At 38.3% G+C, this 16,020-nt stretch overlaps 1 protein-coding gene across 2 annotated transcripts in view; it reads left to right on the plus strand.

Annotated features, from left to right (window-relative positions):
* Positions 1 to 16,020, plus strand: part of SPIDR (scaffold protein involved in DNA repair) — a 202,801-nt gene that overhangs the window by 164,681 nt on the left and 22,100 nt on the right. For both annotated transcript variants that reach the window (XM_040550344.1, XM_040550345.1), the window contains one exon: positions 9,640 to 9,798. In XM_040550344.1, the coding sequence (XP_040406278.1) occupies positions 9,640 to 9,798 (159 nt within the window). The remainder of the gene's footprint in view (positions 1 to 9,639; positions 9,799 to 16,020) is intronic.

Below are 16,020 nucleotides of genomic sequence, written 5' to 3' on the forward strand. Positions count from 1 at the left end.
TCACTCTTAATACTGAAAGTCAGAGACATCATGAATTTGCACAGTAAGCATATATTTTGAAAACAAACAACAACAAAAATTATTACTTCATTTGCAGGCATTTACTCTGAATCTTCTTTTCCTGGCTTGCAGAGAAAACCTGAGAACACCCCCATGGTCGTAGCTGATCTACGCATACAATGCACTGTTTGCTCAAGCTGCAAGGGCACCGCACGTGCTGATTAATTTATATGTTTTATCAGTTTTGCTTGTTCTTGTTGGAAAAGGAATAGTTAAATGAGATGAACAGAACTCTCTGTTTGGGACTTCAGTTTTCCAAAATAAAATATGTAAGTGAGGGAAAGGTTTCATTCAGTTTTGGCATCGCTTTGTTAAGTCAGTTTAAGCCAAGAAAGATTGTTATTCCACACTGTTTGCCGATAGTAGAAAGTTTACGTATTGACTTTTTTCTTCTTGAAGGAAGAGAAAATGAGTATGAATTTAAGGGATGAACCTCTTACTTGCTTTGCAGAAGAGATTGTTCTGTTAACAACTCATCAAGAAAAAAAAAAAGATAAACAGGATTAACTGTTTACTTTAAGTGAGCAGAAGTCTGGTTGTTTTTCAGAAGAAGAACACAATGTACTGTTGTATCTGGTTTCCAGAGTGGTGTTTATCATAATTCCTTGTGCGGTGGTTGGTAGAGTGCTGGGAAGGCACTCCGCCCACTCGCAGCTTGCTTGCTTTCTCTCTCCCATTGAGGCCTCCGTCCAGGACTGCGCGATTGAGTGAGCTGTCCTGTGTGATCTTTCCTGCCTGACATGAGCTGACATTGACCTAGAATAAAATAACAGGGGCCGTTTCCTAGAATTCTCGGTGGACTGCTGAGAACAGCTACCATAACTCTTGTAAACATGCTACATGCACACACAAACACGCTCCCTCTCCCTCATTTAGACACACACCTAGGAAATGCAGCCAACAAACGGCAGGAGAGGAAAACAACGTGAGTGCAAAACAGGAACGACAGATCCCTTGAAGGAAGAGTAGAAAGTTGCCTTTCTGCCAGGGAAGGAGCCCCAACAAGATTTCACTTCTGCTTTTCTTCCTTGCACTTAGTTCTGCTGTTTACTTTGGTGAATATTATAGTTTTGTGCTATTTCGGTGAGATGATGTGGCACTGAAACAGCAGAATGTCTTATTGAATACAGACGCAGCTCTGTAAGAAATCCTGCAATGTTATTATATTTCAGTTACCTTTCACATGCACTGTGGAATCACATGTGCAGGGCTCTATTACCAAGAATGCATTTTGGGATGTTCTGTCCCTTCTGAAATGAGCAGTGCTTTTTATTTTTTTTTATACTCACATTATTTTTTCTTTTCTTTTTTTTTTTTTTTAATAAAGCTTTCTAAAATCCCATTTGTAGTCTATGTGGTTTAGAAGTAAATCAGGTGAATCCACAAATAATACCATGAAAGGTAAGCACAACCAGTACCGCTGCTGCCGTGTGCTTGCTTCATTCCAGATGCTGTAATTCTGTAATGCACTTGCCATGGGTTCTGCAGCAGGATTTTGAAGTTCTCTGAAACCTGTAGCTCAGAAGAGATGGGTTATTACTGCAAGCCCACTGTTTATCTATACAGATATATATATAAAACCTCCTCCCCCACCTCAAGCAGGACGTAGCACATGGATTTTTTGGACCTGTCCTCCTAGATACTACCATTCAGCTATGGTTTTCCAATCACCCTTTGAGGACAGGACTTTTATTCTGAATTTTTACAAATAAGGAACTGAGGCGTAGAGGAAACATAGCACAGCAAAGATGATGTGAAATGTTGCCAGAACCAGCAGTTGAATGCTGGTTTTCTTGGAAAGGGGAGTGCTGGGCACCTTGCAAGAGAAGATCTTTTGGCAGTACCTCACTGACTGTTGGAATTCTTGGATGCCAAAACAGTAATTACAAAGTCTTAAGATTAAAAAAATAAACAAAGAACCCCTCCTCAGATTCACAGATAAGTACTGTAAGTGGCTGGATGGTAATTACACGTTATATTTGGAACATGATTTTTCTACTGGATATCATATGTAACAGAGACATAAGTTTTCATCTGAGCCTTTATGTTTCTGAAATGTACATTTTGCCTCTTGATTAGTAAACCATAACATGTGGGAAAATCTTATTTTGTCTGAGTCGTATACTGCAATACCCAAGGGATTCCATGATGAAGTAGTGTTACTGGGGACACTGAGGAACCTGAGGAGTGCATGCATTATTTCTGTTTTTAAAGCTACTGTAATTTCCAGCATAGTTAGTCAGACGTAAGCTGGGATGACCTGATGTGCTTGCTTTTCTGCTACAACCCAAAATTTGTTTTTATTTACATAACAAACTGTATGGAATGTATCTTAAAAAGAGAACCATAAATTATGTGTAGTTTAGTGTTGGAAGGGGAAGATGCACAGAGGGGGGAGGGCCTTACTGGTTTGTTGTGGCTGAACCGTTATACATTTTTTAGCCAGTGCTTAGGCATTTATTTTTTCTTAACTTTCAGTGTCTCCTGAACTAACCATTGCTTTTTTTTTTTTTTTTTTTTTTTTTTGTATCATATAATGATTTTGGAGTAAAAATAATATAAAAAACTTCATTATTAATTTACAAATCTGAGGTAAGTGAAGCCATCAGATCATGCTGAATACATCTGTCAAATTCAGCTCTATAACTTTTTGAAATTATAACTTAGGCTTCATGTTGTGTTTGAGTGCATGACAGGAATGTCTTTTTATCGTTAAAAATATTTTGTTTACTTTTGAGTAAAATTTTGACTGCAGATAAAGTACATCTGCAGTTTAAGGATTTGATAGTGCACTCATAAACAGTGTGGGATGGGAAGTTTAAAAAAAGTATTTGGTGCAACATGAAAACTTCATAGGAGAAAAAGGTTACGCTGAAAAATTGTTAAATGTGTCATGGTTGTCATTGCACATATCAAATCCTGTCTGGTGTGCTATACTCATTTCCAAGCAGTTGTATGTATTTCCCACCAGGCAGTTGGTATTCCACATTTTGAGTCAGAAAACTGAAGATGCGGAGCTCCATTCACTATGTGCTCGTTCCACATTAAAAAGGCGGCCAGGCTGATGTGTTTGGCTCGCACGTGTCTCTTCCTACGCACGAAAGCAATTTCCCACAGAAGTGCTGCTTCTTCAGGTCATAGACAGAAAACAGTAGCTGGAAGAATGAACCTGAATGAAGAAATGGAAAAAGCAGTCAGCAAGTGGAGATTTGTGAAAGGTCTTGGGGAAGTTGCATTTGACTTTCCGGTTTGTATTGAAGCAGTTGACTGTTCAAGGTAGTGAATAAAAATAAGCAACTGTTATTTTATAACCTCTCTCACTGCTTATCATTTTTTTTAACTTATATGTAAAAATGTAGTTAAACCCAAGGAAAATACAAAATGATGGCTTTGGTGTAGTTACTACAGTAATTTGTTTGCAAAGCGTGTTATATAAATACTCTGTTACACACATTTTTGAGAAGTGCAAAGAAGAGATTCCTTTCCTGAGCCTGGGGAGGCCTCTGCTACATATTTTCTATTTCAGATGCTGAGATAAGACTTGCTTATTTCCCTGGTTATATTCTTGTCCCATGCACAGTTTCCAGCAATACTTTCTTAAAGATGGGTTGTCTCTAGCTGGAGAGAAGTTGTGTGCCTAGTGGTAGCTGTGTGCCGTGTTCCCTCTCGGTCAGGTCCAGCATTGTTGAATGGTGTTCTCCTCTATTTCCTTCTGTGTTCTTCCATAAACGTCTAAGAAAAAAATATCATAAACCCTACTTTTGAGTTATTTTAAACCTCCAGTTTTTGAAGCAAATGAGTACCGTTTTGGTCATCTCAACACTTCAAACCAAAGCACCAGCTTGGGTGCTAGAAATGTCTATGTTTAGAAAGAGTTATGATCAGGAGTCTTCTTGGAGCCCTTATAAACTGGAAAGCAGCAATGCTTGTGTTTTCTTCTGTACCTGTCTACCTCTGTGACCTAGGTACAGAAGAGCCAGTTGTCATTATCATACATTTTTATTTACATCATTCAATCCATAGTTATTGCAGCTCCGTAGAGCTTCTATTTAGTGACAGCAGATGACCTGGATTTTAGAGCAGATTACTCTGAATCTTGAGGGGACAAGGAAGGCTACAGCAGGTTCATACATTTTGAAAGGGATCAAGAAGCAAATTTGGATCCAGTGAATAAGGGGCTTTGAATAGGAAAATCCTTCTGGTGATGTGGAGGGGATAGTTGTCCCTAAATGTTTAGACCTGAGCCCAGAGCTTTGATTTTTCAGCGATAATACGGGAATGGTGAACACAAGGACTGCGTAAGGTACAGATAGATTAAATCCCAGTAGGGTGGTGTCCTGCAGGTTACAATTTGAGTCTGAGCCATATTAGCAGGAGTTAATCAGCTCCACCTTGAGACTTGACCAGACAAGTTGCTGGATTGGAATTGTGTAGGTAGTGTTGTGCCTCTGGTGTTTAAGAGAGAGGGGAGTTTTGTTTACGTGTGTTTATGTATGTGTGCTTTATGCCTCTACTGGGACCACACCTCAAAGAGATAAGAAGCTCTTCTGACACACAAAGCAGCAGCAGCTGTCTCTTGGGTGGTTAAGATAAAGAAGGAGCAAATATCAGAGCTGATACAATGCAATTAGTTGTCAGGCATTTCCCTGATTCCTCCTTTTCCCTCCTTTCCAATGAAACACCGACTAATGAAATCCCTTCTGAGCACTGCAGAAGTTGTTGAATTTGCCCTATGGTCTTGCTCCTTACGCTGGACTGCACAGCTTAGCTACGCATGGAGGAAAGCTGGTGTGGTCCACGTGGCTGTCCTATCCTAGGGCAAAACAGTTACTAGCTAGTTCAGATCTGTTTATGACAAATTTCTGCTGCTTGTATTCACAAGACTCAGTAAAGGCAATCCCCATACCATCAGTCAGTTCTGGCCTCCCTGCCTTCGGCATCTCTTTGGGTAATTTTTCTTATTCTTTTCTGCTAGAGGACACTTAGGAGTCTGGAAGAGACCAGAGCTGAAGATTTTTGTCACTCTGACCTTTCAAGAAAGTCACCTGCCTGATACAAGGCAGCAGTGTGGAAAGTTATGAATTTTCATGTGTAATGAAAGTAATAGTAAAAAATAAAATTATTCTTTACCCATAAAGAGTGACTAACTAGAAGAAGGGCATGGCAGGGTAATCCTGTAATCCTCTCCAGATTTCTACTGGGAGACATTTTGTCCTAAATATCAGCACAGTCATAGAAATTATGCAGAGTAATCAGTCTCATCTTCCCCCAGCTCCCATCCTTGCTCCTGGCTATTAGCAAATTAACAAAATTTTCCCAAGCTTTTGCATGAGACTTACTGTGTCGTTACTTTTAAAAAAAAAAAAAGAAGAAAAAAGAAAAAAGGCTGATCTCTGCCTCACTTTCTTATCATTCTCTATCTTCATCCCCTTTGTTGCTACCAATGAGTCATACTTCACCTTTTCCTTAGTCTGCATCTCCCACATTCACTCCTCTACTGGTTTTCCTGCCACCCCTCACTCCTGGAATGAATTCTCTGCTCCTTTGCACGAGAAATTTCTGTTTCCAAAACTATATTTTAAATTCACATCTTACGCAGGATTGCATCCTATTGTCCCAGAAATAAAGATGGTCCTAATTTCCTCCCTGCCTGAGCACAACTGATAAAAAATGTCAGTGTTCTCCTTTTTTTCTAACAGTTCAGTACCATGCTTCCTGACAAGCCATTGGTAGAGGTATGTTTGTGCTGATTATGAGGGAACAAAAAAAAAAAATAAAAAATTTGCAATATATATGCATAAAATAAAGATGCTGAATTCCTGGGGACAAATAGTAATTTTGAATTCCCAGCTTGTCTCATAAGTTAGATGTGGGTTTACATCCTGGTAGTGAGCTTCAAAGGGATCAAAAATCATGGAACAAACTATTTCTTTAATCGCAGTTAGACTTGCTGCTGAAACTTAATTTGCAAGAACATTTGCTTCAATATGGGAGCAACACGTGAGAAAATAATACAAATTCACTGTTCTAGGAATAAAGCGAAAGCAAGGAAAAAGCCAATGCCAATGAGGAAGTTAAAGCCATGAATCACCAGCCTCGGAAAGCAGCTGGACTGCATACACACCGTTGGCAGTGATGCTAACAGGGTGCGTGAAATCCATTAGAACAGAACCAGTTTCAGAAGGTGTGAGAATGGTTCTCCAAAGGCTTCGCTGAGTCTGTTGTGGGATTCAGCTGATTTCATTGTAGTCATTAGGCAGGAAAAACAGTTGTCACTCATTTAGGTACCTGTAGCATTAGCTAGTTAATCAGTGTGAGATGCATCAAGTGATGTTGAGAATATTTCAAGTTTTTGTCGTTATTTCATTTGTACCATTTTGTAAAGAGTGCTGAAGCAGGGAACATTTGTGTGTGAAGTTCCATTTGTAGAGTTAGTTTGGGATGTTCCTTACCTTTTAGACTAAAAATCAGGCATCTGAAAGCTATTTGTGAGATTGTCTTCCAACTGAGTGGATATATTCATTTCACTTTAAATGCATTCTGTAGAGAAATCATGACTACCTTTTGGATACAGCTAGAATGAGCGTAGCAGTATAACGGATATCTGTTCACGTGTGGTCTTAATAGAGTATATTTATTTGGAGTCTGTTGCAAGGTGATCTGCTGCTCCATGTTTCTTCATGATGCCAATAATTATCGACACGTTACTACTATGAATGGGCACATCAGTGCTACATGCCTTGAGTTACACAGTTCTTCCTCTACCATATATCGAGCTTGGTCATCTGATGACCATTCCCCATCATATGAACTGGGATGTTTTGTGCTGCATACAGTAGACAGCTGGAGAGGGAGCTTTAGCCTCCTAATCCTGCCTGGAAAATGCATCCTCAACTAGAAGTAGTGCTCCATGCAACTTGGAGTTTAATTTCAGAGAGTGTGAAAATGATCACATAGTTGATCTGATGATGGTGGTTATTATTAGACTGCAGTACTTGTTTTTGTCAGATACATTTCCTGTCCTAGCTATTTAAGCTGTCACTATGAAGGCAAGGAAATAAGCAGCCTGGGACCTGGGAGGTTGGGGTTTCCATGTCTGAGAGCAGCCACCTCCTTGCTTGGCTTGAAAGGACTGAGGAAATGCACATTCAGTGACCGATATATTCGGCACCAACCAAGTTAATTTTACTTGGGCACTTAACATGTCCCAGAGGAGTTAATATGAGCCTGGTGCCAGCTAGTCTGAGACTTCCTTGCATTCGGTTATGTCTCACTAAAGACATGAGAAATTCCAGTGATCAGTTAAGAGACTGCTGAACTGATCGGATCTGAGACACTAACTCAGTTGGCCCTTACTTGCTCCAAGATAGAAAGCCTAATTTTTCACAAATAACCATCACTGAATGTTTTGTTAACATAAACTAAACAATTTGCTTTTTTTTTCATGTTCTCCTCAAACTGATTTCAGAAAAGTCCGGAGTGTGTTAGCTTTGTTTTTCCAAACAAAACAAGAGCAAGAGAAGTTTCAGTCCAATCAGTTAAAACTTGACAGAGTTTTTAAGTGCTTGCAAGGTCCTAACATGGCAGGCAACTGTGGTTATTCTGCTTCTGGGCTGTCATGTCCATAGCACAACAGTTTTTGTTCTGATGAGCTGGAGATGATCTTGTGATACCGATCCACAAGGCATATCTCACTTCTTGTTTTACAGAGAAAATAAAACTAGGGATAGAGCTGTTGAAGATACAGGTTTGTATTGTTAGGCCAGTCCCACTTTCTAGGCTGGGAACATCACTCATCCCACAGATCAGAGTATATATCCTTACAGCCCACAACAACGCTTGTTTTCATCCCGTTTATCATTGCTCAGGGTAGAGGCAGTGTTTCATGGCTGTGAAGGACTTCTTAACACTGACAGGCTGTGGAGGAATTGCACCTAATCTTTCTTTGTCTGGTAAAGACTCTGTTGCATGCATCTCCTGTAGCTAGAGACACAGGGAAAATACAGGGACTTCATTTGTGTTCAGTCACACCACACTCTGCTCCTCAAAACCAGCACTTGAATAGGAGAAATGAGGACTCTCAGCTGATGCTTGAACATCTGCTGATGTCTGAGAGGCTTCATAGTTGTATCCGGTGTAGAATAGAGCCCTCTCAAGGGTTTAAGCCAAAGCTAGGCAGTTCTTAACGAACAAGGAAACTCTGACTGATGGTCTTCTGTGTCTAAGCCTCCCTGCTGAGAAAATCCATAGATTTCTTCCAGAGAAATGTAGGTGCTCATTTCATTTAAAATATGGGTGTGTTTTTTTTCATTGTTTTGTTTTTGTTTTTATTTTTTAAGTTGTATTGACTACTGTAGGATGCTTTCAAGATTCGTATAATACATTATATGGTATTTTCCAAAAGCAGTTGGAGTTGGCTTGCTGTGAGTGAACAATGGTACTGCTCTGGGGAAGGTAGTTTTGGCATGAACTTTTACAATAAACCAAATGACAGAAACACAGATTGGTTGAGATTGGAAGGGCCCTCTGGAGGTCATCTTGTCCAACCCCCTGCTCAAGCAGGGTCACCTAGAGCACGTTGCCCAGGAATTCTGCTGCCTAGTATGCCCCCGAGATTTATTACAAATAAAGATGTGTGTGCTACCTCAAAGCTGTTTCTTGTTGCCATTTGAAAAGTTTCCATGCTTAACTGTCTCTTTTTAGGGCAATTAAACCAATCTTGTAGACAGCAGCCTCCTTCCTCCATGACTCATGCTATCGTTGCTCCTCATCTCAGGTGCAGAATCTTGTGAAATGCATTTTTGACTATCTAAATGTATGACATCCACTGGTTTTTGCCTTATCTGCTATGTTGGTAATATCTGCTCGAAATGCCAGCAAGTTGGTTAGGCAACATTTCCCAGCCCTGGTTTCATAGATTGCTTTAATCAAATTGTTTGTTTAGCAGTTTTTTAAATTACCTCCTTAAAACATTCCCTCTGGGCTTCTTCATACCCTACATTGAATTTACTAATCTGTAGTTTCATATTTTTGTCTTTAAAAAAAAATAATCTACATTTTACTTTCTTGAATGCTCAGGGCTCTTTTAAAGTCAGAAAAAGTGTAATGCTTGGTTTACCAGTTCCAGTGTTTGTGATTATTACTTGTGAAATATGTTGCTTTGTTCACTTCCAAGCAGATTTTTTATATTTATACACATGCACATATATGTTTGCATCATTGTTCAGACTGCACTGCAAAATTCACCTCAAGTTAGGCAAAAACTTGTCTTTTTTTCTTTATAGGTACACAAAGCATATATCGATTAGCAGTTTTTTTACAGAAGTGTAAGACCCTTATTGTCATTTTCAGTCAGGCTTCTCTGTTTCATGGCCCTATTACTTCCTGCAAATATACATGGGAAAACCTTTACTGATGTTTGTTTTGTTTACTCATACTGGTATTCATTATTTGGTGGGAATTCTCTAGGTGTTGTAGAGGATAAGTCCTGTTCTGAAGCTGGTCATGTAATTTTCAGAAATTTGCTAACTACTTTTTTTACGAACAGGAACAAATGAGTAACAGAGGAATGTTTTGCAGGTTATGCCTCCTTGTCCAGGATGCGTATGGCATGTTTAGTGAAGTACAGCTGCAATCCCTCAGTTCTGCAGAGGACGTTGAACAGTACTGCAGGAGGTGGGAAGGAAAATTCTGCTGTTTAGCTGGAATGAAAATTTTGCAAAGAACGACAAGAGGAAGGTGAGAACAGTTCATGGAAGAACGTGTTGAGTGCTGTGGCAGGCAGAGGTGATTTGCCATTTTATTTATTTGCGTGGTCAATATTCTTTGGAACAACTGAATCAGGCTTTGTTCAATTAAATGTCTTCATTGCCATTTTCAGGACATCAAGCAGTTATCAGTTAGATCCTATAGTACTTGAGCCAACCATACTCCCAAATCAGCATAAATAAACTGACACACAAATACACACTTGGCAGAGAAAAGAATTTAGAATTGCTTTATACAATGTTTCATAAAATATGAATGTTTTCTTCCTCTTCTGGAGATTCAAAGACTTAAAACATTAGTTCACCTCCTTTTCATTGCAGAGCTGTTTATTATAGTATGTTTTTCTACAGTTCTGTCTAGGCTGGGTTGAAGTTTGAAACAAAGAATTTCCCTTGGTATATGAGAGCTTAATTGAGTTAGGCCTGTATGGTTTTGGAAGAACAGTTTAAGTTTCTTTAAACATACCCTCCTCCTCCCACACTCCTGCCTCACCAAAAAAAAAAAAAAAAAAAAAAAAGAAAAAAACAAACTGCCCCTACCAAACCATAAAAACATTCTTACTTCGGAGTAAGATTGTCCACAGGCTTATAGAAAAATCCCTTCAAATAATTAACAAATTGACGTATAGTACCTCTCTAATTTTGTTTGTTCTGTGATTCCTTTTACGTTCTTTAAATGAAATAAAATAAAGTATGTTTAATCAAGAAAAAAAACCCTTTAAATAGATAATTATCTTACAGAGTATCTCTCTATGGAAAATGATATGGTATCCACATGGGGAGCTATGTAAACATAATTAGATTGATTTAATTCTCAACATAATTATTCTGGTACAAACATCCTATCTAGATAAGCCTCTGCTATTAGAATGGCTATGATATTTCTGCTGACACTTTTTTCCTGTTGAAAAATGCTGTTTCATCAAAACCAGAATGTTTCACAGAAACATTATCTATTTTGGAGACAGTTTTGTTGGAAGATGTTTTCAGGTCCAGAGGGAGTGAATACTCTCTCATTCTCATTTCATGAAAACTTTCAGAAAGTCTCATTTTTGTTTCACATTGGAACAAAAACAAATTTCAAAGCCTTGAAATGTTTAGCAAAATGGAATTGTTGTTTTCCATCCATCCCTATTCAGTATGCTTTTCTTTTTATGTACTTGCAGTGTTAATTTTCAGATCCTTTGGATTTCAAGCCTACTTGCATTTTTATGGATCTTTAATAACAAACACGTCTTCTTATTTAATTATTTTGTTGGCTTTTTTTTCAAGTTACATTTTTTCCAAACAAATTAAATAATGGCTTTGGAATTCTGGATACAAATGAAGTTTTACAACTGGCTGCTGGTGTTTCCAGTACTTGGCCTAGCTAATAAGAGACAGACTTTTTGTAATGTAAATTCTGTTTCAAAGCAGCAGTAACTTACTTCTGGCTATTCTGAAGCCGATTAGAAGACACACTGCTGAAAATGCTGGTGGCTCAGCTGGATCTGTGCTGGTGGTAACCCTGCTAGGAAACATTAAAAGAAAATGGCTAGCGTAGCTTCAGGGACAGTGCAGTGGTTAAAACGTGATTTCAATGTACAAGACGGGTGGGTGAGGGAATTGTTTAGGGATTTATTTCTTTCTTAATTGTTCCAGCCTAAGTTCTGCTTTATAACTTCTTATTACTTTTAAGTGTCAGGACACGTTTTGTGTCATTCTAGGTGTGATAGAAACCACAGTAAAGCCATAGCTGAAATGAATTTAAGGGAGTGCTTATTCACACAGGGCATAATTAGGCAGTAGAACTTATTGCCACTGGATAAATGGGTTTCCAGAGCCAGTGGTATATCCGAGCACATGATAGGATATGTCTGTGAGTGCCCAACCTTGGCTTGCAGCACAGGACTGAAGAAGAACTATGTGGTCTGCCCTGCAAGAAAGACTGCTGCCTTTTTTTTTTTTTTTTTTTCCCGGAACACCAATTACGTTTTGGAAGGAGACGGCTCTTAAACTGTGTCCTGGAGTCTGACAGTGGCTTTTAAAATGGATAAAAGGGAATAAAATATAGGAAATATGAGGGAAAAATCATGACTTTTTCTCTGCCTTGAAGCACATGATCTGGAGAAAGCCAACCATGGCTAATAAGATCCCATATGTGCATGTTGTCCCACAGTCACATGGACTGTAATCTCTCTTACAGAGACAGAGTGCTTCCTCGGTCCCTCTGTGAGACAGGACATTTTAATTTATCAGGTACAAGAGGTTCTTGAGCTATTTGTAACAGTGGAGCACTGTTATTGTTCAAAAAAATTTCCAGGCCATCATCCATCCTCATCATCAAGTATTTAATTTAAAGTACTATTTAACATCATTCCAGCAAATGCAATTTTAAGATCACTGTTGTAAGCTGAAGTTACATTTCAAGAACTGAAAATCTATTATAAAGGGTATTTTGCATCCAGGCAACAGCCTGGCTGTAAACCTGACTTGATTTTTGGAATTGACCCATAGTGTAAGATGAGAGAGAAGAACCAAACCCTTTTCTCCTCCTGACACGAAAACGTTAGTGTTCCAAAAGAAAAGTGGGATATGAACTTATACAACCACATCCTGTCTGGACCACGAATGACCCTGTGAAAAATTCGAATTATTGTCATCTTACATTGAGAGAAACACTGTCAATGCTGAATCCCCATATGCTTTAACAAATACCAAGGAGATCAGCTCTAAAGGGTCATGAGATCATTTGAAGGTCTTTCATTGAGTTAGATGGTTTTCAGAACAAGTCCCAAACCACACATAAAACACACTCTCCCAAGCCTTTGCTGCAAGAAATCTTGCCCTTGGTATACATAGAGGAAGTGGTGTTCCCCTTTGCAGTCCAGTTTCTGGCAATCCCGTAAGACAGATGAACGTGGCTGAGTCATGGTGAAGTAGCCATGGTTTGTTCAGCCTCGTATTTATAGCAGTTCTCCCAGTCTGTTTTGAGGCTATTGAATAAGGTGGGTATCAGTACTGTTGCAGCTGAACTAACAGCACGTATGTGGTTCAGTGTCTGTTTCCTGACACCTTTTCTCTTCACCCTCTCATTCTTACTTGTCCCCTGTATGACTGTTCCTTGACCTGCACACTAGTGTCAGCAGAACAGGGAGTTGTGCCAGTGTAAAGAGAGAAGACTGATAAAAGTTCATTGATCTACCACTGGTAACGTTTGACCCTTAGGGGTGTATGTTCTCTCTCTTGTCCTCCCACTGTCTCACATGTCAGTCTTATAAATTTAGCCCCTTGAGAAAGAGGAAGTGAGATTTCTATGGTGTACTGCTAGAAACAGAAATATTGGTTAAAAATCAGTGTGCAGTACAAAAATATGTAACCTTCCCATTTTAGATCCCAGTTATTTAAGGATGTCCAGTATAACCAGTAACTAAATGGGCACAATTAGATGCAGGGACTAAGCACTCACTAAAATGTCTCAGGAATAACCTATAAATTGTCATAGTGTGTTGCTTCCTACCAGAACTTAATTGCAATGAGGTGGGATAAACTTTGTAGTTAGATATCTATCTTTATCGACCAAAATATTAGTTTTATATTATTAGCCCTGACTGGCGTTCCACACAGAATAATAATTTGTGTTTTGATAATTTGTGTCTTTTCATCTGATTTGCCAAGCACTGAGTTGTTTTACTGGTAGAAAGGTAGATGAAAAGGCATCTTTCAAGGTAGAAAGATAAAGGGTTTCTATTCAGCAGAACAGAAAAATTTACACCAATTTAAAAATGGAAAGGTAGAGGGAGAAATGCTTTAATATGTAATTAACACAGAGTATCAGTATCAATTTTGTCCCTAAGTTAAAAAAAAAAAGCTTAATGAATTTCAGGAAAAGATTAATAGATGTGACTGTTGCGTGGATAGTGTAAAATCCACATTTACATTGGATAGGGTAAAATACTTTGAAGGATACCTCAACTCCTACACTTTGGCACATGACTCCACCATTAATTCATGGCAGGTTTTTCCATAAATTTTGCTCTAATATTTGCTGTTTCCCTCTAAACTAAGTAGACCCTGAGTATTGAGGTCATCCACCAGTGTTATGTTTCACTGAAAAATTTATGTGCTTTCAAGTAAAGTTGGCTTCTATTGTTTGTCATTTTAAACTTTAAAATGTTAAGCACCGCAATGTGAAATCTTCCTGTGTTGGTCCCAATCTGTAGTACTGGTCACTATGTAGCCTGACAGTTTTCTTTCCTTTTTTCCCCCTGTATTTTTTATTTTTTTTTTAATTTCAGTCCCATAATTCTCTGGCCTGTATCAATCACTTTTTTCCACTATTCTTCACTGTATGCTTTCTCTTCTATTTTGCTTTACACTCAAAAAAGAGAGGACCACTGCTAACTGCTATTAAGGAAGGCATTTCAACTGCTGGACATTGACAGGAAATGTAATTGCAAGATTTCTCTACAGAGCAAGGATATCATAACTTCCTTCCTTTCATTTTCCGTCCTCCAAAAAGACTGCCATCTAAAAGAGCCACCTACATCTCTGAGGTTTTGAGGTCCTGAAACACTTCAGTAATTGCTGTGGTTAAAGGTTGAGTTCCATTTAAAGCATAATTTAAGTAATTACATTAAAGTTTTGAATATTTATATGCATTTCTAAATTGCTTTTAAGGACTACTTTTGTGTCAGAAATTAAGGGTTTTTTTTCTTCAGTTTTCTTCTCTTTAACAAGCACTGACTGCTGCTTAGATCTTCAGTGCTTCTATCATGAGTCTGTTCAGTAACCAGCACTGTAGAATGAAACAGGCTTATTCATACTGTGTCAAAACTCCTTTTATATTAGATTTTTAGCGTTTTAATGTAGCATGACTAAGTTCTAATTTACTAAAGAAGACACATTTATTAAAGTATGTAAATATTTTTTTCAGCAAAATAATTTAATGTATCTAAAAAACCTCAGTATTTTGACTGAGATGCTGTTTTAGTAGGCTCAGATTTTTACTTTATGTTTTTGTTGCTTGTATTACTCAAGCCTGAGAAAATACTGCGTTGCTTTGCTTGTGTGCTGCAAGATCTTAATAGGTAAATGAGACGTAGAGCTAGCCTACGGCACCAGCTTTGTATTTGGATTGCTTGTCTTCTGATAGTTCAGGCTTACTCATTGTAGGCAATTATTACTGAATTTCTTTCTAGCATTGAGCGAAGAGATGATTTATAGAGAGCTATGAATTGCTTTATTTTTGAGTTCTTAATATTGAGACTGCAACAATACTTACCTGAAACTGTCAAAGAAAACTCTCTGGGTTTAGACTAAAATTGGAAGAGTAGAAGAGGAGGAAACAGAGAAGTGCTAAGTCTTGAGATATTGGAGCAAAGCTGTGGAAGACGTTGGAGGAGAATCCTAGTCTTCCTTCTGCTCCGCTACTGCAAACCTTACTCAGCCTTTTTTCTTTCCTAGCTACAGACATTGTTTTCCTTCTTAAACTTCATTTGCTATTTCTGATATTCTCTCAGTCATTTTCCCCTTAACCAGTGGTATGGTTATTAATATGGAAAAATCCCAAACTGTGATCAAAAATCATAGCAGCATAGCTGTACTGTTAAAAATTTGAGCCAGGCGTGTCACACACAGCTCCTGGACCAGAACTGCAGATGAAACTTCATGCTTGTGAGAGAACAAACAAAGTCTTCTCACTGAATTGTGAAGTCAGTTGTCAGATCAGAGTATTGTTTTACATTGTTTTACATTATATTATTTACATTTACATTATATTATTGTTTTACATTATAAATGCCTAGTATACCTTCAGGAACCAAAACTAACTGGTGAAATGCTGCTTTGAAAAATTCAAAGTTTGAAGTTACTTGATTTTTGTAGTATAGCTTATAGTATAAAAAGGATGAAATGTCCACAGGATCAGAGTAGGTGTACTGAGACTGTAGGTTCTGGTTTACCACTTTACTGTGTCTCTAAATAAAATTGCAAGGACTTTTCTCTTTAATTTGTATATTTTATCAAAACTCAGAGTGCAAATGTGCATGCTTGTGTGCTCATATGAATGTATGCCATCTGACTATTCAGTGAAGGGCAAAACAAGCCAGAAAAGTTAGCAGAAGGTGACTTCTGTCTCCTGCTGAGCTGTGAAACTAAGGAAGGTGGTTAGATGAGCAAATGAAAGCAACTTCTGCACAGGGCAGCACAGTTA

The sequence above is a fragment of the Cygnus olor genome, chromosome 2 (genome assembly GCF_009769625.2).
Source record: "Cygnus olor isolate bCygOlo1 chromosome 2, bCygOlo1.pri.v2, whole genome shotgun sequence".
Lineage (NCBI taxonomy): Eukaryota > Metazoa > Chordata > Aves > Anseriformes > Anatidae > Cygnus > Cygnus olor.